At 64.0% G+C, this 25062-nt stretch overlaps 1 protein-coding gene across 2 annotated transcripts; it reads left to right on the forward strand.

Moving 5' to 3' along the window:
• The first annotated feature begins 988 nt into the window (after positions 1-988).
• On the forward strand, positions 989-25062 carry L1CAM (L1 cell adhesion molecule). Of its 2 annotated transcripts, XM_067724515.1 has the most exons (29): positions 989-1097; positions 10343-10534; positions 13212-13226; positions 13836-13941; positions 14184-14386; positions 15344-15466; positions 15556-15726; positions 15973-16084; positions 16214-16398; positions 16539-16670; positions 16799-16942; positions 17635-17746; positions 17857-18023; positions 18113-18269; positions 18485-18609; positions 18753-18863; positions 19093-19290; positions 19477-19547; positions 19722-19944; positions 20553-20668; positions 20882-21083; positions 21173-21295; positions 21406-21579; positions 21677-21796; positions 21925-22080; positions 22590-22724; positions 23079-23151; positions 23253-23264; positions 23818-25062. In XM_067724515.1, exons 2-29 carry the CDS (start codon positions 10459-10461, stop codon positions 24047-24049), a joined length of 3774 nt encoding a protein of 1257 aa, XP_067580616.1. In that variant the 5' UTR covers positions 989-1097; positions 10343-10458; the 3' UTR covers positions 24050-25062. The 2 variants fall into 2 exon arrangements, with proteins under 2 accessions (XP_067580616.1, XP_067580618.1); XM_067724517.1 differs by lacking the exon at positions 23253-23264.

Genomic DNA, 25062 nt, shown 5'->3' on the forward strand with positions numbered 1-25062 from the left:
TGCCCATAAAAATACCGTGGCCAACAGGGCCGCAATCTGCCATCTGGGCCCTAGGCCTTCCTTGCCCTGCGGCTGGGCTCGGCTCACTCCGAAATAGCTATGCCCTCCGCCTGGCCTCGGAGGTCACGACCGCGAGCCTGGGGCGGGGGGGTGGGGGGCGCTGGGGAGGAGATACGTCCCCACGCTTTCCAGTGAGAGGAGTGGGGCTGCCGGGAGAGGTCGGGATGGGGCCAATCCCCACGACAAAGAAATAGGACGCCAGGGAAACCGACAGGGAGTCGGAGGAATATCTGGGGATGCGCTATGGCAGCTCGGGGGGCGCTCTCTCAGCAACCTCCCCGCTCCCCCCCCCTCCCCCGGCTCTGGGCTGCGCAGGAGCCCGCGCCCCTCTGCGCCTCCCTGGAGGGCTGAGATTGACGCCCGTGCGCCCCTCCCGGACCAAGCGCCTAGGATGGGAGGGGGGTGCTTCCGGGAAGAGCCCAGGGCCTCGGGAATCCTGCCCTGGGGGGGGCGTCCAAGCACCCCACGGCCAGGGCGCGGCCGAGACCGCGTCGCGTGTGGGTGCCGGGCGCTCGCCAGCGCCCTCGAGGGCTGGGTGGAGGCTCAGGGGATCTGTTTCCTCTGACTCCTCTCCCCACCGCCCAGCACCGCGCCCCGGGGGCACCCCTGCCTCGAGATTCCCGCCCGGAGCCTCCACTGCGGCGTGGGTGCCCTGCTGCTGGGCACTGCCGGGCCAGGGACTACAGAGCTGCGGGCGCGGGTCAGGCGGGACCCGGCGGCGGGGGTCCCACTGAGCTCCCTCCCGGAGGGGGTCGCCGCGGTTCCCCGTGCCGGCGGCCTCGGCAGCCCAACTCCGCCGGGACGAGGGGCGCGGCGGGGCGGGCGGCCGGGGAGGTGATCTCACTCCCCTCCCCCGCCTCCCCAGCGCTCCCCTCCCCCTCCCCTGCGCGCACGCCCGCCCCGCCCCGCCCCGCCCCGCCCCCGCCCCGGCGCCGCGGCCGCCGCAGCATCAGCATCGCAGACGCGCTCGGGCGGCGGGTCCGAGACCGGCGAGTGCGGAGGCTGGGCGGGTAACCCGAGCGGCGGCCGCAGCGCAGGTAAGGCGGGCAGGCCTGCCCTCGCGCCCGGGCCGCGCCTGCAGCTCCCCGAGCCTCCCGTCCCAGCCCTGCCCCGGGGGCGAAAGCGGGGAGCCCCACCCGGACCAGCCCGCGGCCACCGGCGGAGCGGCTAGAGCCCCACCCAGGCCGGGCACCGGGCTCCGGGGCCTGCGGAGCGCAGCGGGGCAGGGAAAGGCGGCCGGGGGCCGGAGCCCGACAGGTGAAGAGTACCTGGGCGGCGCCCGAAATGCCGACCCGGGGAGGGATGCTCTGGGGGAAGTCAGGCAGGGTCTGTGCGGGCTGGCGGGGGCTGAAGGTGGCACGTCCCTCCGGGTGTGTGAGTGGGTGAGAAGGGGAGCGCGGTGGGGCCGTGACCCCCATCCCCCCATCGGCCGCCGTGGGGTGTGGCCCGGGGCGTGGCTGCCCCCCTTCCCCAGTCCAGAGTCCTGTTTGGCCGAAAATCCAGCTGCCAGCACGGTTGGGGGGAGGTCAGACTAGGCTGCCCCTGCAGTGGGGGGCAGGGGAAGGAACTGGGCTGGGCCCTGCCTGGCCCTCAGCCCCAAGGTGGGAAGGGGGGCTTTGTTCTCCTCCTCTCTAAACCCCAGCCTGGACTCCCCGGGCTTACGCTCCCAGCCTGCACCAGGACCAGAGTCTCCTGCCCTGGAACGTGGGGTGCCTCTGGAGCCGCAGATTCTGCAGGCTCTTGTGGCCAAGAAAGGGCGCACTGAAGTGAGGCTGGCCTGGGCACCCAGCAGGGTGCGGCTGCGCACATGAGTGTAGAAGGTGGGCCCAGTAGGTAGGGGGACGACGAAGGGAGGGCCTCAGCTCCTGGGGCCCTGCCTTGCCCACTGCAGGTCTTTCGTCCATTGCCAAGTCTTCCTGTCGCTGTCTGGTTATGAGAGGGGTCTGCAATTCCTCTTTCCCCCTTCCTAGGGGAAATTTTGGGGGACTCTTGGTTGGCAGGGGTTGCAGAGCCCCTAGTACAACCTGCTGCCCCTACAGCGTATCTGGAGCCCAGCCCTTCGCTGCCTGTCTCAGGAAGGCAGGCCCAGGGCCATCTGCCCCGACTCAAGAAGTGGGGGGCCTGACACCCCCCTCTAAGTAGGTGCCCTGCTTCCAGTTAACTCCACCCAGAGGCAGGGGCTTCTGGGCAGCTCGGTGCCATCGCTGCTGACTCACGTGGCTCGAGGGTGAAGAAGCCAGAGTCACCCTTTCTTCCCAAGAACTTGTCGCCTGTGAGGTGGCTGGGACAGGGGGCGGCCTGGGGCCTGTCTCCTCTGACCATCTCCTTGCTGCAGGCGATGGGACTCAGCCTGGCCTGGCCTCTCAGCGCAGTGCCCATGCGACACCCACACGTGCACCCATGGGCCCCCTAGCTTTCGGGGGGCGCCTTAGTGAATCTGTGGCCACATGGCAAGTTCTTGTCAGTGCTGAGGCTGGGGACCCCCCCCAACCCGTCCCCGGCTCCTGGACACTTTCTTTGCTGCATCCTAGCCTCTCTCTTCGTACTTATTTATGCTTGTGTGTGTGCGATCCCCAAAGTGATACATCTTATTGTGGTATGATTGAAATATACAAAAAAGAACAAAAGAAATTAAGGATCCTGGGTGATCGGTTCACCGAGGGAGAATCCCGCTCAGCACACCCCAGCCTCAGTCTCCCTGCTTTGCTACAACCCACTCCCAAGAGGCTCCTCCCCCAATGCCCAGCGCCCAGCCCCCTGCAAAGCTTGGAGCCGGCGCTTAGCGCGCAGTAAGGAGCTCCTCCCAGCCCAGGAGCTCAGTGGCCCACGGGGCGGGCAGGCGTTCGCTGGGCAGCTGCACTGCCAGGTGCCTGCCTGGACCAGGCTCGGGGCTACCTATGGAAAAGCCAGTAACAAACTGGACCAACACCGTCTTTGTCTTCAGGGGGTGTGGACTGGCTTTCTGTTTTCCTTTGTGACTATTCGCAGGGAAAGGGGAGGCCGGGATGGAGGTTGTGCCCCCATCAGCCTCTTGCCCTGCTGGGGCGGATGCCTTCCGCGGTGCGCACTCGGGCGAGGCCAGCTGGGGAGGGTGGGGGAGCAGCCCGTGTGCCACACCCACCATTGCCCAGCCCAGCGACATGGGACCCTCAGTCCTTTCCCCTCTTTGAGTCTCGGCCCTCTTGGTTATCACATGGGGCGTGGACTCGTTAATCTCCAAGGTCCCTTTCAAGGCAAACGGTCCCTGGTGCCAGCGTAAATGGCTGCAGCTGGACAGAACGTCTCCAGGACGTTGCCGGGCCTGCCTTCCGGAGAGTCAGGGCGAACGTGTGAGGGGAGCTTTCCCCCAACCCCTTCTTGGGGCAAAAGGTTGAAACAGGTCTGGAGTGAGATGGGGGGCTGCTTCCCAGGGGTGCCCTGGGCCTAGGAGGGGCCTGTTCTGGGGAGAATGGAGCAAAGGGGGGCCCTGGGCAAAGGTTGGCCAAGATGGGCATCCCAGCCAAGTGCCCTGCTCCACTAGGCCCCCCTCTGTGGGCGTGAGTGGCGACCCGGAGCGCCATCCCAGGAGCTCTGTCGCACCCTGTGATGCAGACCACTGGGCTGCTGTCTTTGCCCTGCCCCTCCTCTCATAATTGGGAAGGCTGGGTTGAGGTCCCTGGAGGGGGGGCTTTACCACCCCCCCCAGTCTTTCTCCCTCCTGCTCGCTGACCTGGCCCGTCCTGGATGCCCCGGTCCTGCTTTCCCTGCCCTCGCCTTGCTCTCAGCTGCCTCTTTACACCTCCACTCCCACACTGTCACCTTTCTCCTCCCTGCTCTGTTGGAGTTTCGCACAGCACTGCCCTCCTCTCCTTCCCCTGCTTCTGCCTGCCCCACCCCTCCCTGGATGCCCTTGTCGCCATCTCCGCACTTCCCCTTTTGTCCATCTTCTCTCTCTGCAGCTCTCCCTGCCCCGATTCCTAAAGCCCAAGGTCGGCCTGGGCTCTGCACCTCAGCACGGGGGTGACCGCCACCCAGCACACGTCCCCCGGACTCTAGGCCTTTGGGTTGGGCCCAGACCTCCCGTGGGGGCCTCGTCTGACCTGGAAGGTGTACAGGGGGCACCTGGTGGCCACCAGCAGAGGACCCTGGGGGAGGCGGTTGGCGGTTAGCAAGGCCAGCCCACCTTCTCCCCAGATATCAACAGGATCTTTGTGGCTTCCTAGAGGCTGTGGTCTGAGAGAGGGAGGAGCCGGGGAGGGTCTGGACGGACTTCGAGTCTTTCCAGCTTTTCTTTGTCCAGTGCCCCCCCACCCCGTCCGAGGCCGCAGGCTATTGCCTACGCCCCCCCTCCGTGTTCTCCCCAGGCCATGAAGCTGTGGGGAGAGGGCCTGGCCGCTGTCCTGCCAGCCGGCAGCTCACGCCAGCCCCTGGGATGACCCCGGATTGGGTGGAGCAGGAAGGCGCAGTGTCCTGGGCTTTGCGCGCTTGGCTCAGGGGCCCCGACGCTGAGGGGCCCTTCTGAGCCAGGCCGTCTTCCTGCCAGTCTGATGGTGGAGCTTGAAGGGAGGTGATGAGTCCCCGGGAGCCACGCTTCCCTCTGAAGTGTTCAGAGCCAGGCAGATTGGGGGTTTGCGCGGGGCGGCTTTGGGTGTGGGAGTGTGTGCATGGCGTCCCGTGTTCCTGTTCGCACGTGTGGGCATTAGCCATCTGGTTGCATGTGTGCAATCGTGTGTGTGTGTGTGTGTGTGTGTGTGTGTGTGTGTGTGTGCTGGTGAGAGTGTGCGCACACAGATCCTCCTGTGCCCGCACTGATCCTGTGCTGGGAAGGGGCGGGGCTGCTGGTGGTGGCTGCGGAGGCCGCAGTGTCTCCCTGTAAGACCGTGGGGCTTCCCGCTGAGGGGGGTGCCCTCTGGCCCTTCCTCTGACCGCCTGCGTTCATGCCTTAGGAATGCTGAAGCCCAGGGAACAACAGAGGCTCCATTGTCCATTCCCAGGCTTCCTGTGCCCCCTCTGCTCTTTAACCCTTTGGAATGGGGAGCCCCAAGGCGGCTGGAGGGGGCTGGCAGTGTCTGAGCTTTTCCAGGCGCCCCCTGCCCCCCTCACTTGGGCCAGGTGTCCCAGGGCCGGCAGGACTGAGCAGCTTCGGGTGGGCCTCGGGCTGGGCCCCTCCCACCTCTCTGTTTGCCTGGCACCTTCCCTCCCCCGCACTGCCTTCCTTCCCTCCTCTGGGTCCTGGGGCAAGCCCTGCTGGCCCATAGGAGCCGACATATGTCGCTCCCTCTTGCCGGGCCCCTGAAGCCCCCGCTGGTGCCAGGTTCACTTCTCAGATCTTGTTCTAAGCGCACTTTGCAGAGCTGGAAGGAGGGCTTAGAGGGGGTGAAAGGGCACGGTTGTTAGGCCGTGGGCGTCAATTTCCCCAACCGCGCACGGGCAGCTTGGCTACAGTGCTTGCATTCTAGGGGCCTGGGAGGCCGGAGATTTGGCCCCTGCTTCACTGGAGCTCAGTTTTCCCTTCTGCACGGGAAGGGAGTCCATGCTGTGCCTAAGGTCTGTCTGGAGAGGGGGGCCTCCCTGGTAGCCAAGTGCTCTGTGAGGGGGCCCTGGAGCCTTTGGTTTTGAGAAAGGAGTCAGAGCGACCCAAGATTCTGCACAGCCATGGAGGGGGGCAAGAAACCCAGGCTGTCCTGGCTGTCCTGGAGCTGTTTGCCTTCTCTTGTGCAGAGTCCTTGGGGGCGTTGAGGGATAGGGTGGTTCCTGCCCTGCGCTGAGGCGTGATGTGGGTCACATCCTACTTCCGCGTGGCCTCCTCCCAAGATTCCCCTGCATTTGCCTGCCATCTGCCTAGCAAATAGGCCCTTCCCCAGGGGCCCAGGCCCTGGCCCTCTGCGAACGCAAGCAGGCATACATGTTGGGATGCCTGAGGCGCCGAGAGGCCAGCTAACTGCCCGAGCTGTCTTAGGCGGCTTTGGGCGCCCCCACCCCACCTAGAACCCCGTACCTGCTCAGCATCAGTGCCACCTGCGTGACCTTGGACATGGTGCTCCGGTTCTGGGCCTCAGTTTCCTCAGTTGTAAAATGGGGATAATGATACTGCTCCGTCCCCAGGGTAATTTTAAGGATTCAACGAGTAATGCGTGCAGGGGTGTTTAGAAGAGTCCCTGGTGTGCGGTAAGTGCTATCCGCGAATTCAGTTAATAAAATAGGGAAGGGGGGCGGAATGTCTGTCTGGCTGCCGATGGCGAGATACCCCCTTGCTTTCTCAATGGAGACTGTCTGTTCTCCCCTCTCCCACAAAGGGTTAACCTCTGGCCCGCCCCTTCCTTATCCTGTAAGGAGAATGGTCCATTACAGGTGAGCTGCCGTTGCCTTGGAGACCGCAGCCTTAACGGGGCTGAGGGCGCGCTCTCCCTTAGGGAGGGGCGGGGCAGAGAGCACCGAGGACTAAGCAGCCGTCCTCGAGGGCTTCCGGGGCCCCCGCGTACATTTGGGGGCTCCCACCCAGCAGCCTCTTTTATGTATTATCTCAATAACCCATTAGGCTGCGGCAAGCTTTCCCCCATCTCTGCCAGTGGAGGGAGCTGGCTCCATCTCCATGGAAACCCGCCAGCCACAGCCTGGGGGGGCGCGTGAGGAGGAGCCTTAAAGGAACACAGTGCCTGGGGTGTAGGTGACACCCACGCCCTCATATACACCCTGCTGAGGGGACAGCCCAGGCGTAGGTGCCCCCAAGTGCCCCCACAAGCCCACAAGTACGTGGACCTGGCACTCACACTCTGACCATCTCACATACCAGGGCTGAGCCCCCAGCGCTGCCCCCACTCGGAACAGACGGGCTGGGCTACCTGCCTGTGACTTCTCCTTGGGCAGGTGCATTTCTCTCAGGTGGGAGGGGCAGAGAGGACTCCAGGCAGGACCTGGCAGCCGGTGGGCCTGTGTGCAGCGAGCACGCACAGGGCACCCTTGGAGGTTCCCAGGGTGTGTGTGTGCACAGAGAAGAAAGCAGCCATCCCAGGTCTCAGCCTGGCTCCGCGACCTCCCAAGTGTCCCCCAGCCCCCGGTCAGAGGGCGGAGGCCAGAGGAGAGGACTGGCCGCGGGACCCAGGGCTGGCGCTCTCCTAGGGTCCCACTGAGCCCCTCCCTGCTGGCTCTGCCACCTCAGAGCCCGCCATGCCCTTTCTCCTTCCCTGCCCCCGTGAGTGTGCATGAGGCCTCCAGAGAGGATGGGTACTCGGCCTGCCTTGGTCGTTTCCTCCCCCAGCACGTGGGCACTCACGGTTGTGCCGGCCCATGGACGCATCGGCACCCCGTCAGCCAGGCGGCTGCTCTCTCCATGCCAACAGCAATCTTGGAGGGAGTCACTGGGGTCCTCTGGGTGCTTCTCCCTCCTCCCCTGTGGGGATCCCCAGCTGCTCCCTGAGGGCTGGCCAGCAGTGGCTTTGCTCATCTTGTCTATAACCGTCTCCTTGCCCTAGTGCCACAAGTGGCCAGGGCCGTGCTGCTCTGTATGTGTGTCTGTGGTCCTGGCTCGCAGCTTCTCTGCCTCCTGCTTGTCTCCAGTCCGACCTCAGCTCCAAGCCCAAGAAGTCCACCTCCCCCGACTCAGGTCCTCCTCTCCTCCTTTCCTGTCTCTTGCCTGGCACCCCCCCCCCCCCAGGGACAAGGATGCCGAGGAAGCGCCACTGGGTTTGCGCGTAGGTGTGCACACGCGCGTGCGCACACCCCCCCGCCCCCCTGCCCCCAGTCGTCCTCTTTCGGCCATTTCTCATCAGTGCTTTCTGCAGCTGTCTCATCCTTTGTGCTCCTTTCCCCTCTTCTCTTCCTTTCCCCGCTGCCTGGGTCTCTGTTTCTGGATTTCTCCATCGTGGTTGCTGTGGTGGTCCAGCATCCGTCTTTGTCTCCCGTTCCCTGCCCTCCCTCCCCCAGCCCTACTTCTCTGTCTCTCCTGCTCCCTCCTGCCTCTTTCTCACCCTGTCTGTCACCCTTCAGTCCTCCCCAGCCTGCCCCCGCTTTGCAGACATGGCCGTGGCTCCATCTGTACACCAGCTTGTGGAACACTCCCCCGCCTCCTTTGCCCCTGGAGGTGCCGATGGGGGGTGGGGGCCTGCCGAGCTGGCAACCTGAGCTGCTTGCTCTGTAGTTGCCTGAGGAATGGGGAGAGATCCGAGAGCCGGCAGGCAGCAGTGGGACGGGAGGAGGCAGAGCCCCTCCCAGCTGTCAGGGGCCTCTCCGCCTCTGAGTGCCTGGGAAGGCGGTGAGCTGGGTGGCAAATACCAGGGACTAAAGGAGGTTGGATGTGAGACTGTGGGGTGTTGGGATGGGGCAGAGAGTGGGGACCAGGGGCTTTGGCAGCATCATATATCCCCTGCATATACACTGGGGTACACACGCCAAACCCAATTCTGGGAACCTAGTTTGGGGACAAGACAGCCGTCATCATTCCAGCCAAGGGAGTGCTCTGGTCTCCTCTCATCCGCCTTTGAGATTCTCTCTCGTTTCTCTCCCCTCCCCCTCCTAAGACCAGAGCGCGCAGAGCTCCCAAGGCTGCCTTTGATCACCTGCCCTCTGATCTGGGTCTCCTACTGCTTCCTACAGGCCTTGAAGGCGAGGCCGAGGCTGCAGGGGCCCACCCTGCTCGCTTCGGGCTTTGTGGAGGAAGGTGGGGGCAGAACGGGTCCGCTGTTGCCCCTCCTTTCTGGGCCCCAGCTTGGCTCCTGCAATTTGGGAATCGGCCACGCCTTTGCCACTTCTTACCCTCCGAGTCCTTCTCTTGGCCTTCAGCCCGTCCACGTCGACCCACGCTGGTGCTTCTCCCCCTCCCCCTCCAGCTTTGGGTCTAATCTAATTGCTATTCGCCGCCGTCCATTTTCCCTGCCCAGTCCCCAGGCCGTCTGCTGAATTCACCCTTCTCGGGTCACCTTACACAAAACCATTATGTGGCTTCTGGTTGCCTCCTGACACACTGGATGTCTTAGCATGGCGTTCCAGGCCTCCCCACCCACCCCTTCAGCATTCTGGCTGAGGCTTGGCCCGCGCTTTGATAAGGCCCTGGCTGGGCACGGCGAGGATGCCCGGGATGGACTTGGTGAAGGCATCCAGGCCCCAGCCTCCAAGCTCTTGCCCTTCTTGCACTTTTACCACTGTCTCTTTCTCACACCTCTTCCTGTTTGCAGTCAAAACGGTCTGTCTTCTTGGGAGTGTCTTCTCTTCTAGTCGTTGGCAGAGAAGCCCCCTCCCCCGGGCCCTCAGTCGCTGGGGCTTCTTGCACGCAGGTGGGATGTGCATATAGCTGGCATCACTTGGGCTTGCGGTGGACACATCTATCAGTTGAGCCCTGAAGACTCAGACAAAGACCCGGAAGGTGGGCTTGCCAGACACTCGAGATGTCAGAAACACTGTCCCAGAGCTTCTCCTGACCCCTGCTCCGACCCTGGCCTGGAGCATCTGGAAGGGGAGAGGCCACAGTCGCTTCTATTGTCCCCCCAGGAGCCTGAGGGACAGCAGGGAGGTGCTTTCCTCCTTGCCTCCCTCCTGCCACTTTTTGAGGGCAGGCTTCCTTTTCCTCAACCTGTTCTGTGAAATGCAGCCTTCTTGGGCCCCTTTCCTTCTTTCTCTGTTCCCACTTCCCAAGTCCCCCTTGCCCCTCACCAGCTTTTTAGGCCTGAACAGCACCCGGGGATCAGTTGGCTCTGAAACCCACAGCAATGAGACGGTGATGAGTTCTCTACATATGTGCGCAGGCATGCTTGTGTGTGCAAACAGAGATAGCAGACATGAGGATTCATCCCCCAGAGATACAGACACACGAGACACACATATACTTCCGCGTGCACGCACCCACTCATGAGTGCATCCCCCTTCGTGAGAAGATGAAGGTGGACACACACAGCCACAAAGATACTGATGTGCATATCTGGCTACGTGCAGACCCACATCCCCACTCATGCCCGTAGGCATCTGCTTGCTGGGTGTTGAGTCGCACACGAGGATGACATGCACAGAGCAGCCTGTGGCATGCCCAGGGGAGCTGATCGGGGCAACAAGTTGGTGCTGGAGAGGCAGCTGGCGGAGGAGGCACAGACAGAGAGTAGGAAGGGGATGAAAGGCAAACTGGAGCCCCAGCCTCCGCTGTCTCTTGCAGGTTGCCTTCTCCAAGGTGGGGGGGAGGGAGGGATGGAGGAGCCGGACAGCCGGGGGCGGGGCTGGGGGCGGGGCCAGGAGCCCAGGCTCGCCCAGATGTTAGTCACTAACATCCGTCCGTTCTCTCTCCTCCCTTACCTTTCCCTTCCCTCCTCCCCTCTCGCAGTGTCCCCACCCCCGGCTCCCTCCCCAAGCCGCCCACCAGCCCCCTTCCCTCTGGCCGGAGCTTGAGCCGAGCCCGGCCGGCTTTTGCCGCGCCGAGCCGCCGGCGCCGCCGGGAAGATGGCCGTGGCGCTGCGGTACTTGTGGCCTCTCCTCCTGTGCAGCCCCTGCCTGCTCATCCAGATCCCCGAGGAATGTGAGTAACCGGAGGGAGCCTCGGCGCCTCCCTTCACCGCCGCGCTGGGCTTCTCTTTATCTTCCACCTCTTCACCTTCTCCCGGTTCCGGCCCCTCACCCCTCCTTTCCTGGGCAGGGAGTGGACAAGAGGTACCCAGGACGCTGAGTACCTCTGGAAAGGACAGGGTGGAAGACTCGGGGTATCTCAGTACCACGGACAGGGACCAGAGGTGAGGGAGGGCTGGTGAGATTTCAGCACCACGGACAGCGGGCCAGGCCCTGGACCCTCCTCCTCCCGGCCTCCGCGCTCTCCTTCGGCCCGCCCCACCCCTCCTCCGAGGATGGGGCGGGCAGGTGAATGGGGCCATCCCCAGTCCTCGGCTAGCTCGCTCTAGCCTCGCTCCGGCTTCTGGCTTGGGTAATCCTATCTTGGGCCCTTGGTAGCCCTTTCTGTGAACTGGGACAGGAACAGACCCCTTAGCCTTCTGGGCCCTCGCTATTTGACGTGTAGTTACTTGGTGGGGCTGGGGGTGGGGCTGTTGGAGTATTACCTTTCGGGGGGGGGGGTCACGGGTAGGTGCGTGGGTGTTGCGGAGTGTGGCTGGAAGGTTGTGACTGAACGAACATGAGTATTTGTGTATGCTTGTGAGTTGGCCAGACGTTATTTTTGTCTGGATGTATTTGTAGATGCGTGAGGTGTCATGGACTAAGTGTGGGTATTCCCGAGTGTGAGCTTGATCTCCTATGTGGGTAAGTTTGTGAGTCAGTATAACCGTTACTTACTGGTCACATTTGTGAAGGTCTGTAGGTATTTGACTGTTAACATTGGATTGTAGTGGGTCGTGTGTGCATGTACCTGTGTGTGTGTGTGGAATGTGTGTTACTGTGACGATGTTTTCTCCTGAAAACACACCGTTGTGAGTGGCTGTTGGGCTTGCGTGAGGGGCAGTCTCCTCGGTAGCTCCACTCCCTTCCCCCCTCACCTTTCCATCTTTGTCTCTGAGCCTGGACCTATAGGAGGCCAGCATCACTGAGAGATGAGCCCTGGGCTGAACGTGGGGACTGTCCGTGCCAGGAATGGGACAGGGGCTGAGGGAGGTGGGTTTGGAGAGCACGTAGCACTGGGGGACAGTGAGGGTTTGGACGAGGTGGAGAGGGGCTGATGGGAAGAAAGGCCGGGATGTCTCCTTAGATACACACATGTAGGTGCATGCACTCACGCCCATGCCACTCCCCCCGCTGCGGATGCACACGGACAAGCACGTGGGGAGACGCAGACGAGCCACCCGTACCCACCCAGGCACAGAGACTCCGAGAGGCACACAGTGAGAAGTTTAGACACAAAGCAACACAGTCATGCACACAAACACAGAAGTGGGTGTGCAACACAAAATTGTACACTGGATGCAAGCCGGGACACAGCCTCCAGATGTACTCCGGCGAGACACACCCGAGTACAGACGCATGAGCGGATGCGCACAGAGTCACTGCAGCTCAGCCTGCAGCATCCACGCACGTGCCCAGACTCCCACCTTCCACATTCCCACACACGTGCTTTCCTCCCCCGTCCTTCTCCTCTCAGTCGCTGCCAGGCCTTGCCCTGGGCGTCCACCTGCCCCGCTACACCTGTGTGTGGAGGCGCAGGGAGAATTTGGAGAAAGGAGGGTAGAGGACAGAGAAGTAGCTCGAAGAGCACGGCGAGTCTGAGGCTGCCCTGGGCACCGGTGGGCGCTTGTTATTGACCCCAATACAATATGGCAGGCGGCCTGGTGCCTCCCTGTTGGAAACTGTCCTCCAGCTGTCTCCCTCCCCGGCCACTCCAGGCCCCTTTGTCTCCTTCCCTGCTTTCCCCAGCCTGTCGTCCCTCTCTCTGGCTCTGGCTCTGGGGCTGCCTGCACCGGCCCCTTCCCAGCGCAGGGCCCTCTCCGCAGTGTCCCCAGGGAGCCCCTCTTCTCTCCTGGGGGCCCTTACACTGAGGTCTTCGGCAGAGACAAAGCCTTCAGAGGCAGCCCACTGCTCTCCACCCTTCCCTCCCCTCTCTCCCCTCCTCACAGCCACCCTGGCCAGTGCTGCGCTGAGTCCAGCGGCACTGGGGGCCGTAGCTCGGGCCTCAGCTCCAGGGAGCTTGGTGGCGGGCTGAGAGGAAGGAAGGGGAGAAAATGAGGGCTGGCGCCGGCCCTGCAGGCAATGGATACTCAGATTCAGCAGGGCCTTTGGGAGGGTTTGGAGGGGAGGGGGCAGCTGGGCTCTGAAGACTGGGTCTGGGTAATTGAAAACACTGAGCTGTGCTAATTGGATTAGGAGGGAAGCGGGCTGGAGCAGGGGAGGGCGCCCCGGCTGACGACTGTCTGCCTCTCAGCCTTCTGAGGCATCCTGCGTGGGGTGGGGGTCAGTTCTGCAGGCCTGCCAGGAAGATGCAAGGGTCTGTTCAAAGCACACTCTTCGCTCAAGTCGCGGATTTCTTTCTCCCTGCGTGCTGGAGCCGAGGCCTGGCTCCCCCTGGGCATTGACTGGTGATGCGAGCTGTGTCCCCTCTTTCCGCCGGCACGTGTCCCCACGTTACACCTCCTCTCCCGGCCTCCCCTCCCCCAGGGGTGTCTTCCCTGCGCACTTACTTCTTCCCCTGCCAGGGCCCCCTGCTGGGGCGGCATGTCAGCTTTTCTCTCCCTCTCTCCCTTGCTGCCTGGATTTCTCAGATGAAGGACACCACGGTAAGTTGCGGGGAGGGTGGGAGTGTTTCCCAGAAGGCCAAGGAGAGAGGAAAAGAGGGGGTGTCGGCGCGTCCCTCCCCCTCTCCTGCACATGCTCAGCTCTCCCTGTGTGCCGTGTCCCCTGCGCGGGTTGCAGTCTTTTCTGGTTCTTGGGTCCCGTGCTGGAGGCCTGGAGGCCGCATCAGCCTCCCTCCTGGTTCCTGGGGTGCCTGGGGGACACGTTTGTTCTGTGTCCGCGGGGTTTCCTGCCTCCCCTTCCCTCTGGTCCCCTCTCTCCCTTTTGGCTTTCTGTCTGTGTCTGTGTCTGTGTCTGTGTCTGTCCTTGTCTCTCTTTTCTTTCTTTCACACTCTTTGCCCTCCTCTTTGGCTCCATCTGTCTCCTCTGGTTTCTTTCTTTGTAAACCTTTAGTGCCGTCTTCTCTCTATTCTGTCTCCTTCCGCATTCGCCCCAGCAGCTTTGGGCCCAGCTTCTTCCTCCTCTCCCCGCAACCCCATTGCCGCGGGGCCTATAAGGCTCCAGACCCCGCTTCCCTCACCACGGAACAGGGGTTAAGGCCCGCTGCCCGCCAGAGGCCACCCTCACCACCACTGTCCCCATCCTGTCCCCAGCGATGGAGCCCCCTGTCATCACGGAACAGTCTCCACGGCGCGTGGTCGTGTTCCCCACAGATGATATCAGCCTCAAGTGTGAGGCCAGCGGCAAACCCCAAGTGCAGTGAGTGACCTTCACCCTCTAAGCCCTGGGGTTGACCACTGACTTTATCTCCAGCCCTCGTGTCTCCCAGGGCCTCCCAACAGCTGGGAGCACACACCCCAGATCTCCCTCGTCACCCTTGGTCCTCGCCCTGCCTCAGCCCGTCCCCGGGGCCCCTGGCGGCTTGCAGCCTTGCCATGGCCTGTGCCAGCCGCGGTCCTGGGTTCCCGGCCTCAGGCCTCTGAGCCTTTTTCTGCCCGCAGGTTCCGCTGGACTCGGGACGGCGTCCTCTTCAAACCCAAGGAGGAGCCGGGTGTGACCGTGAACCAGGCCCCCCACTCTGGCTCCTTCACCATCACGGGCAACAACAGCAACTTCGCCCAGAGTTTTCAGGGCACCTATCGCTGCTTTGCCAGCAACAAGCTGGGCACCGCCATGTCCCACGAGATCCAGCTCATGGCCGAGGGTGCGAGGCGCTGCAGGGACCGGGGAGGGCCTGGGGCACGTGAGAAGGTCCCCAAACAGGCCTGGGGAGCGTGTGTGAGAGTCCAGCCTCAGCTGGCTGATAAGCGTGCCCGTAGCCGCATCCTCCTTCCCTGCCTTGTACTTTCTCCGTTCTTCCTGGTCGGCTCCATCTCCCCTTCCCTCTCTTCTGTGCTCTACGCCCTCTTGGCCTCGGGGGCCTGCCGCCTGGGGGATGCGCGTGGGCTTGGGCTTGTTGACCGACTGAGTGGGTGGAGGATTGAGCCTGTCTGAGCCACTACCTGGGCTTTGGCTTCCGCCCCGTCCATATCCCCGAATTACCATCTCCTCTCTACCACTCTCGGTCACCTCCTTCCGCCTCCCCCATCGCTCCGTCTCCTCTCCCGCTGCTTTCCGCCTCTCACCTGGCCCCTCCAGCTCCCTCCTTCCTGCTCTCTGGCTCTGTCTTTATCTGTGTCGCCCTTTCCCTGGGGTTTTCCCTCTGCATTCCATCCTCCCTGAGCTTTCTGCCTCCTGAGCTTGCACTCCTCTCCCCTCTCTGCCCCTCCAGTTACCTTGGGAACCGTTGCCATGGTTTCTGTGTCAGGATGATGGAAGGGTCTGTAGCTCCAGCATCCCTCCGCAGCTCCCCTCCCCCCACCGCTGCACCTCAGCCTTCCCCCACCCGCCCTCATCCTGTCCTCCTGGTGGGAGCTGAGAATTGTGGAGAGTTAACCCTTCGCAGCCATCCGGCCTCCTGCCCGTCCTCTCCTCTGCATGGAGTGCCCGGTCTCTGCCTTGAGCCCAAAAAGGACCCAGAGTGTCTGCCTGCTTTACGTGAACTTCCCCACGGCCTGGCCCTCTGACCCACCCCCTTGGCTATCCCTCCTCCTCTCCCCTGCTCTGCCTTGGCCGGGAGGAGACTTGAGACCCACAGTGCCAGTCTCTCTGTCCCTTCTAGGTACCCCCAAGTGGCCAAAGGAGACAGTGAGGCCCGTCGAGGCGGAGGAAGGGGAGTCGGTGATTCTGCCTTGCCACCCGCCCCCCAGCGCGGAGCCGCTCCGCATCTATTGGATGAACAGCAGTGGGTGCCCGCGAGCGGGAGGGTGTCAGTGGGTGTGATTCCTGGGTGGGGGTCCTGACCTCTGCCTCCTTGCCTCCCCCACCCCGCAGAGATCTTGCACATCAAGCAGGACGAGCGGGTGACCATGGGGCAGAACGGCAACCTCTACTTCGCCAATGTGCTTACCTCGGACAACCACTCAGACTACATCTGCCATGCCCACTTCCCTGGCACCCGGACCATCATTCAAAAGGAACCCATTGACCTCCGGGTCAAGGCCAGTGAGTCCCAAAGGCCCTACTGCTCTCTCACCTTCAGGCGTGGCCCATCCCATCAGTCAGGCCACCCCGGAATTCCTCGAAGACAGCTTGGCCCAAACGCCTCCCCGGGTGCCTCCCCGGGTGGTGAGGGCGAGGAGGAAACTGCAGCCCTGGGGGCTTGCTGGGGTGTCCAGATCACCCGGCCTGGGAACGTCGTGGGTGGAGGGAACAGTCAGCCGCGCCGCAGTCAGCTCTGTGTCCTCACAGCCAACAGCATGATGGACAGGAAGCCGCGCCTGCTCTTCCCCACCGACGCCAGCACCCACCTGGTGGCCCTGCAGGGGCAGCCGCTGGCCCTGGAGTGCATCGCCGAGGGCTTGTGAGTCTGCGCCCCCTGCGAGGGGCGGGGCGGGGCGGGGCGGAGCCTTTGCCGGGGCAGGGCTGAGTGGCCTGGTCCTCTCTCCCCTGTGCTCTCTCCTTGGCCTCCGTGCGCCGTGGCCCCGGGCAGCCCCACGCCCACCATCAAATGGCTACGCCCGAGCGGCCCCATGCCGGCTGACCGAGTCACCTACCAGAACCACAACAAGACCCTGCAGCTGCTGAACGTGGGGGAGGAGGACGACGGCGAGTATCGCTGCCTGGCTGAGAACTCCCTGGGCAGTGACCAGCATGCCTACTACGTCACCGTGGAGGGTACGGTGCCTCTGCCGGCTCATCCCGTTCAGGCTGCCCAGAATGCAGCCCTCACTGTCACAGGGGTGGGCAGGGTCTGGGCCAGGGCCAAGAGCTGGCTGCAGGCTGCGGGCTCAGGGCGGCTCTCCCCTTCCTCGCAGCTGCCCCGTACTGGCTACACAAGCCCCAGAGCCATCTGTACGGGCCGGGAGAGACTGCCCGCCTGGACTGCCAAGTGCAGGGCAGGCCCCAACCAGAGGTCACCTGGAGAATCAATGGGATCCCTGTGGAGGGTGAGCAGGGCCTCGGGCAGGGACAGGGAGTGAGCTTGGGGAGCCCTGGGGACGGCGGGGACGAGCAGCGGCCTTGGCGTGGCTCACTGCTCTGGCCCTGGGCCCGCGGGCCACCTCTGCGCACACAGAACTGGCCAAGGACCAGAAGTACCGGATCCACCATGGAGCCCTGATCCTGAGCAACGTGCAGCCCAGCGACACGATGGTGACCCAGTGTGAGGCCCGAAACCGGCACGGGCTCCTGCTGGCCAACGCCTACATTTACGTGGTCGGTGAGTGCCAGCCAGCTGGACCCAGCCGCCGCCGCCTCTTTGCCTCGTAGCCCCCAGTCCGTCCCTGCAGCCCACGAGGCAGGGCCACCACACTGACTCAGCCCACGGCTGCTCTGTCTGCCGTGGCTCCCTTTCTCCTCTCGGGAGCCTTCCCCTCTTCTCCCGCCCCTCCTCCCAACAGCGCGTGGGGATCACGGAGGAGAGGCAGGCTCTTTGTCGGTATTTCCAGGTGAAGAAGCAGCCTCAGACAGTGGTCTGGTGCAGCACAGGTCACTGAGCAGAGGCTCACCCTGGCCAGGGTGTGCCCGAGGCCAGCCTAGCGGCTCCTCTCCCAGAGTCTTGGGGAGGACTAGGGGGCTAGGCCTGGGGGGCTTTTGGGAAGAGGTAGACTGTCAGGGGGACCTCAAATAATTGGTACGACATGGGTGGCTGGGACGGGAGGTGCATCTGAGGCGGAGGGGCTGGCGTGTCCTAAGGCCGAGAGAGGCTCAGCTTGGCGCAGGCCAGAGCCGGGTGCCGGCAAGCAAGATGGGCAGGGCTCTCGGGGGCCTGAGAACGCCTGGAAGTCACTGGCAGCTTCCAGAGGCTGCGAGCCCTCCTGGGAGAAGCTGCCCCGCCAGCCCCTTCATGTGCCTCCTGATCGCGCGTGGGTGCCCGCCCGACCCTCAGTCCTGCCACGTCTCCTCCCTCAGAGCTGCCGGCCAAGATCCTGACCCCAGACAACGAGACGTACATGGCGGTCCAGGGCAGCACCGCCTACCTTCTGTGTAAGGCCTTTGGAGCCCCTGTGCCCAGCGTGCAGTGGTGAGTGCCCCAACCCCAGCGGGGGGCACCATCTCCTGGCCCAGGGAGCCAGGGAGGGCCGGGGGCCCAGCCCACTGGCATCTGAGCCAGGCCTGCCCTGCTCGCACCAGGCTGGACAGGGAAGGAAAGACAGTGCTGCAGGACGAGCGCTTCTTCCCCTACACCAACGGGACCCTGGGCATCCGAGACCTCCAGGCCAATGACACCGGCCACTACTTCTGCCAGGCTGCCAATGACCAAAACAACGTGACCATTGTGGCTAACCTGCAGGTCAAAGGTCCGATGTGATCAGCAGCCCCTCCAGGAGGGGGGTCAGGGTCTCTGGGGGACCCCGGAGTGACCTTCCCCTCCCGTCATTGCCCTCAGATGCCACTCAGATCACACAGGGGCCCCGCAGCGCGATCGAGAAGAAAGGCTCGCGAGTGACGTTCACGTGCCAGGCCTCCTTCGACCCCTCCTTGCAGCACAGCATCACCTGGCGCGGGGATGGTCGCGACCTCCAGGAGCTTGGGGACAGTGACAAGTGCGGGCCCAGCCCCAACCCGGGCTCGGTGGAAGGGGGAAGAGTGGGAAAGGCAGGACGTCCAGACCTCCTGGCCTCATCCATGGGGGGGGGTGCCCCGCTTTGAGGGGGAAGGTTCTGGCAGGAGAGGGGAGCGGGGCGAGCAGAGTGCAGGCGGCAGGGAGTAGCGGGTCCGCCGGGAGCAGAAGAACACGCGTGCCCCCCACCCCCGCCAGGTACTTCATAGAGGACGGGCGCCTGGTCATCCACAGCCTGGACTACAGCGACCAGGGCAACTACAGCTGCGTGGCCAGCACCAAGCTGGACGCGGTGGAGAGCAGGGCAGGGCTCCTGGTGGTGGGTGAGTCCCGCGTGGTATGAGGCTCGTGGCCCAGAGGTGTGGGGGCACGGGAGCCCAGGCTTACAGTGCAGGGCGCTTTCGGGCAGGGGGGTGGGGTGGTCGGCTTGTGAGTGGGCCCGAGATCCACCCTCTGTGGCCCTCAGGGAGCCCCGGCCCCGTGCCTCAGCTGGAGCTGTCTGACCGCCACCTGCTGAAGCAGAGCGAGGTGCGCCTGTCCTGGAGCCCCGCTGACGACCACAACGCCCCCATTGAGAGTAAGAGGCCCCCAGCGTGGCGCCCCACTGGCCCTCCCTCCTGGCGGGCCCACCCTCCTCCCAGAGCTGCGGCTCCGGGGCCGCCCGGCTCACTGAAGCACGCACCTGTGTTCGGGGGCTCCGGGTCGCTCGCAGGAGCCCGAGGACACCAGTCGCCTGGGGCGCCCTCTCCCCTCCTCAGGGAGGGCCAGACCTTGCCGCCCCGTCACCGCCCCCCACTTCTTGGCAGAGTATGACATTGAGTTCGAGGACAAGGAGATGGCGCCTGACAAGTGGCACAGTCTGGGCAAGGTGCCCGGGAACCAGACCTCCACCACCCTCAAGCTGTCGCCTTATGTCCACTATACCTTTAGAGTTACTGCCATCAACAAATACGGCCCTGGGGAGCCCAGCCCAGCCTCGGAGACCGTGCTCACTCCAGAAGCAGGTGAGCACCTGGGCGGGGCCTCAGGCGCCGGGCCCCCTGGGCTCTGCAAGGAGAGTCTAGAGAAATGACCGTGCCCAAGCTCCTCTGCTTCCAGGGCCAGAACGGCTCATTGCTTCCTTGGTCCTGGGCCTTCACGGCCTCAGCAGGAGCCCCACAGCGTTGATGTGTTAACACATTACTTTGCAGCCCCGGAGAAGAACCCCGTGGACGTGAAGGGGGAAGGAAACGAGACCAACAACATGGTCATCACTTGGAAGGTGAGGCGGCCCCTAGGCTGAGCTCACCCCCAGACGTAAGACCGGCACCCAGATATTGCAGCTCCCCCTGGCTGTCCTAAGGACCAGGGACCTGAGGCTGGGCTGGGGAGTGGATCAGAGGTCGGGGAACGGGGCGCTTGGCCAACCAGCTCCCTTTCTGCTCTCCCGCTCCAGCCGCTCCGGTGGATGGACTGGAATGCCCCCCAGGTTCAGTATCGCGTGCAGTGGCGCCCTCAGAAGACACAGGGGGCCTGGCAGGAACGGATCGTGAGCGACCCCTTCCTGGTGGTGTCCAACACTTCCACCTTTGTGCCCTATGAGATCAAGGTCCAGGCCGTCAACAGCCAGGGCAAGGGCCCGGAGCCCCAGATCACCATCGGCTACTCTGGGGAGGATTGTGAGTATTGGGCTGGCCCCGCCCACACCCGGGGGTGGAGCCTGCGTGCGCCGGCATGGCCCACTCCCCCCCAGCCCCTCAGGGATCCGCCCAGGTGCCCAGCTCCTACCTCTTAATATACAGTAGTGCATTTCCTAAGAGTAAGGATTTTTCCTTACATGACCAAAGTGCCGTCATGAAGATCCAGAAAGAAATTTACCGTCAGCAAGTTGGCATCTATAACTTTGCATCTATCTGGGTGGCAGCCGGTACCCCCGTGGTATGGACCAGTGGTGTCTTCACCCCAGTCCAGGGTCCCATTCAGGATCCTGCATGGGGTCTAGGTATCCTGCTTCTGTCCGTTCCTTGAATGTAGAGCGTTACCAGATGTTAAGCTTGGTCATCCAGTCAAGGTCTTTTCTAGTTACTACTCGGCGTAGTTACCGTCTTCTCTCGCGACTAATAAACAGTCTGCAGGGAGACACCCTGAGACCATGCGAACGCCCTGCTCATCAAACTGCCCACGCCTCATATCGCATCCAGAGCCGCCATCCCCCTGCGGGAGGGCGGGGTTCTGGGCTGGCCGCAGGATGCCACAGGCCCTCATCCGTGTCATTGGCCGTTTCCAGACCCCCAGGCAAGCCCTGAGCTGGAAGGCATCAAGATCCTCAATTCGAGCACGGTGCTGGTCAGATGGTGGCCTGTGGACCCAGCCCAGGTCAAGGGCCACCTCCGGGGATACAATGTAAGAGTCCGAGGCGTAGGGGCTGGGGAGATCCCCGGGGTGAGGGGTGAGGCTACCAGGAGTGACAAGGTTGGGGGCGGGCTTCTGCCAGCTGCTCTGCCGGAAGTGCTCAGGTTGGAAGGAAGGCTCCCCTGGGAGGGCAGGGGGGAACACGTGCCCCAGGGTCACTGGCAGAGGCCTTCTGCCCTTTCGGGGTCTCCTGTCCGCCTGCAGGTGACGTACTGGTGGGAGGGCAGTCAGAGGAGGCACAGCAAGAGGCACGTCCACAGAGGCCACGTGCTGGTGCCTGCCAACAGCACCAGCGCCATCCTGGGCGGCCTGCGGCCCTACAGCTCCTACCATCTGGAGGTGCAGGCCTTTAACGGCCGGGGACTGGGGCCCGCCAGCGAGATGACCTTCAGCACCCCCGAGGGAGGTGAGCTTTGCGCCCTGCACCCCTGCCCCGCCCTCCCCCCACCCGGGTTGCCAGGGCGACGACCTGCCGTTGGTCTCCGTGCCCCGCAGTTCCTGGACACCCCGAGGCGTTGCACCTGGAGTGCCAGTCGGACACCAGCCTGCTGCTGCACTGGCAGCCCCCGCTCAGCCACAATGGCGTGCTCACGGGCTACGTGCTCTCCTACCAACCTCGTACGTGTGTCGTGGGCCCGGAGCTTCGGCCCAGCCCGGCTGGGAGGTGGAGGGGAGCCGGGGGTGGGCGGTGCTGGCGGCCAAAGCCGACTCCTCGCCTGTCCTCGCAGTGGATGATGGGGGCAAAGAGCAGTTGTCCTTCGACCTCCCGGACCCTGAGCTGCGGATGCACAACCTGACGAACCTCAGCCCCCACCTGCGGTACCGCTTCCAGCTCCAGGCCACGACGAAGGAGGGCCCTGGAGAGGCAATCGTGCGGGAAGGAGGCACCATGGCCTTATCTGGTGAGCTGGAGGGGGCTGAGGCGGGGGGTAGGCAGCCGGGCCCACGAGGGCGGCCCAGGGGCTGCCTCGAGGTCCCACACCCTCTCTCAATCTCCAGGGACCCCGGATTTTGGCAACATCTCGGCCATGGCTGGCGAGAATTACAGCGTGGTCTCCTGGGTCCCCAAGGAGGGCCAGTGCAACTTCGGGTTCCAGATCTGGTTCAAAGCCCTGGGGGGTGAGCGCAAAAGGGGACCCTGTAGTAGGGGGAAGGGGGCTCAGGGCCCAGAGGGGCTGCGGGGGGGCGTGGAGCCAGGGTGCTGCCGGGCCCTCCCGTTCACCCCTGCTGCCCTCTCACCCCTACAGATGAGAAGCTGGGCGCTCATCTCCCGCCGCAGTACGTCAGCTACAACCAGAGCTCCTACACGCAGTGGGACCTGCAGCCTGACACCGACTACGAGATCCACTTGCTCAAGGAGAGGGTTCTCCTGCACCAGATGGCCGTGAAGACCAACGGCACTGGTAAGGGAGCCTCGGGCACTGACTGGTCAGCGTCCCTCCGTCGCCGGCCAGGCTACAGCCACCTCAGGCCCCAGGCCACGGCTCGGCTCTTCCTCCCAGTACCTGGGTGCCCCGCGGCCCAGGATGGAGAAGTCTGGGTCCCTGGAACGATCCCTTTTTGTATCCTCTGTTTGAACTGTTGCCAGGGCAACCACTTTTGCAGAAGGTCCTCCTCCCTGTCCCGCAGAGGGTCCCCCGCAAGCCTCAGCTCCAAGCACGCTTCGCCCCAGCTTATCGCTCCTCCCGGGCCCTCTGGCGTCCATGGGCCTGGCCCTCACCTGCCCTTGCCTGGTCCCCGGGGGTGGAGGGGTCGGGAGTGGACCAATGGAACTAGAGGCTCTGAGGGAAGCCCGCGCACAAGGCTGGGAACGGGGTGGGGGGGGCAGGCTCAGGTGGTGGGTCTGCAGCGCCCGGGACCCAGCATCTTACCCCGGGCCTGGGCTCGTTCTCCTTCCCACTGTCCCTGCCAGGCCGAGTGAGACTCCCTCCCGCCGGCTTTGCCACGGAGGGCTGGTTCATCGGCTTCGTCAGCGCCATCATCGTCCTGCTTCTCATCTTCCTCATCCTTTGCTTTATCAAGCGCAGCAAGGGTGGCAAGTACTCAGGTAACTCCTGACCCCAGGGCTCAGGGAGGATGGTCGCCGAGGGCCCCCGTTCATCCCTCCTGCGAGTTCTCCTTGGTCCCGGGAGCCCCTGGCAGGATGGGGTGGGCGTGTTGGGGGCAGGCAGGAGGCCTAAGGGGAGTTTCTGCGCACACCGGGGCGCGTGGTAGCCAGGCCCACGGGGGGCGAGCAGTTCACCCTTGAAGGCTTGTCGGTTCCTGAGAGCCGCTGAAACAGGGTGCTGTCAGCGTTCAGGGCCCAGAGGGACAGCCTCGCCTGCGTCCCCGCCTGGGGCGAGGCCCATTGCCCGGTGGAGGCTGGGCGGGAGGAGAAGCTGGGCCCTCTCTGTGTCTGCAGTGAAGGACAAGGAAGACACCCAGGCGGACTCGGAGGCCCGGCCCATGAAGGACGAAGCCTTCGGCGAGTACAGGTGAGCTGGGCGGGGGCAGGCGCCGATGGGCCGCCCAGCTGCTCGCTTTCAGGCCTGACCCCGTCTCTCTCTCTCTCCTTCGTGCTGCGGGGTACCGGCAGGTCCCTGGAGAGGTAAGGCGGGGCGGGTGGGGAGATGCTGTTAGACTGCAGGGCCGGGGGCCTCCCATGGCCGCCGTGTGCCCGGGAGTGCCACTGGCCCCTGCTTGCCAGGCCTCTGCGCGCCCCCGGCTCTCCGGCCCGGCAGCTCCCTATTTCAGGGAGAAGCCAACGCTGACACTCAGCTCCCGGGCCTGCCTGTCCCCATCCCAGCTGCCACTCTCTGGGCTCTGCCGGGGCCACAGCGGTACAGGTACCCCCGCCCATCTCGTCTGCAGATGGGAGCCAGGCCCCGCGAGCCCCCCACCTCCCCCAGGATCCAGGGCACGCCCAAGCCTCGCCCCACTCGTGCTGTGCCACCTGCCCTCCCGGCAGTGTGTCCAGGCGGAGGGCCTCTGCCCCAGTACATTCAGAGCACACGGAAGACGGAAGACGGAAGACTAGCGGAACCCAGGCCCCTGGGGCTCTGCCCCGCCCCCAGCCAGGCCTCCTCTGCAGGCCAGCACCTGCCAGCTCCTGCTGGGCACTGCTGGGCAGCCTCCCACTCCCTTCTGCCCTCCCCCTGCAGTGACAACGAGGAGAAGGCCTTCGGCAGCAGCCAGCCATCCCTCAACGGAGACATCAAGCCCCTGGGCAGTGACGACAGCCTGGCCGACTACGGGGGCAGCGTGGACGTGCAGTTCAACGAGGACGGCTCCTTCATCGGCCAGTACAGTGGCAAGAAGGAGAAGGAGGCGGCGGGAGGCAACGACAGCTCAGGGGCCGCCTCCCCCATCAACCCTGCGGGGACCCTGGAGTAGCAGGGTCCAGCCAGCCCAGGGCCAGGCCGCAGCCGACTCAGAGGCCAAGCCCCCCCGTCCGAGGCCTGTGCTGGGTCCCTGACCTTGGGACTGAGGCCCCTCCCTCTCTTCACCAGGCGGTGGCCCGGCCCTCTGATCCTGAGCCCGAGGGAGGCTTAAGTCGGGGGCAGAGAAGAGGAACTCACTGCCTCTAATCCCCTTCTGACTGCCTGGTCCCCACTCGATTGCCAAAACCCAGCTGCACCCCTTCTTGGGCACACACTGCTTTACTCCAGCTCGGGGGCCAGTCACCCACACATCAGGAGCCTTCAGGTGCTGCCTCGCCGGCCTTTGGGCAGAGAGAGGCTGCGGTCAGGGCAGAGGAAGCGGGGATGCTGCCCGGTGGGGTCTCCTCAGGACCACGGCTGGCACCTGCACCCCCAGCCATTGCTTGGCCAGCCTGGCTGGGACAGGGGACAGAACACAGTGTCCCCACCATCTGCTCCCTTTTCTTTGCCATCTCTGCTCCAACTGGGATGGGAGCTGGGCAGGCTGGCCATGGGTGCAGAGGAGGCCATCTGGAGAGCCCAGAGTCCCACCTGCCGGTGTCGCACTCGGCCCGGCCCACCCCACCCTGCGGCCGGCTTTCAGGAGTTCCGTACACACGCTGCCTTTGGTACCCGCCAGACGACATCCAAGTGGCCTCCGTCACTGCCCAGGTGCGGGGCAGGCACACCTCCTCCCCCCTGACCCTGGCCTCTCCCAGCCTCCACCGCACCCCAGGACCCCTTAGCGACCCCCTGCCCCCGCCCCCAGTCTGAACAGTTCCCTTCCTCAGCCTCCCCCAGCCCCACCTTGGGATGTAAATACACCGTGACTTTGAAAGTTTGCACCCATGCCCTTTCCCCATATGCCACTAGTGTGTAGGCAGATGTCTGAGTCTCTAGGTGGTTTCTAGGTTTTATAGCAATTAGCTTTGATGATCCCATCCCAGGAAAAATAAAAACAGACCAAAAAAAAAAAAAAAAAGGAAA

Source organism: Pseudorca crassidens, chromosome X (assembly GCF_039906515.1).
Source record: "Pseudorca crassidens isolate mPseCra1 chromosome X, mPseCra1.hap1, whole genome shotgun sequence".
NCBI lineage: Eukaryota > Metazoa > Chordata > Mammalia > Artiodactyla > Delphinidae > Pseudorca > Pseudorca crassidens.

Excerpts from the sequence above, each read along its gene's own strand:
- L1CAM (XM_067724515.1), top strand. The coding sequence starts at position 10,459 with ATGGCCGTGGCGCTGCGGTACTTGTGGCCTCTCCTCCTGTGCAGCCCC. Across the intron at positions 18,864-19,092 it reads CCACAACGCCCCCATTGAGA|AGTATGACATTGAGTTCGAG; the intron begins GTAAGAGGCCCC and ends ACTTCTTGGCAG. Across the intron at positions 22,725-23,078 it reads CAAGGGTGGCAAGTACTCAG|TGAAGGACAAGGAAGACACC; the intron begins GTAACTCCTGAC and ends CTGTGTCTGCAG.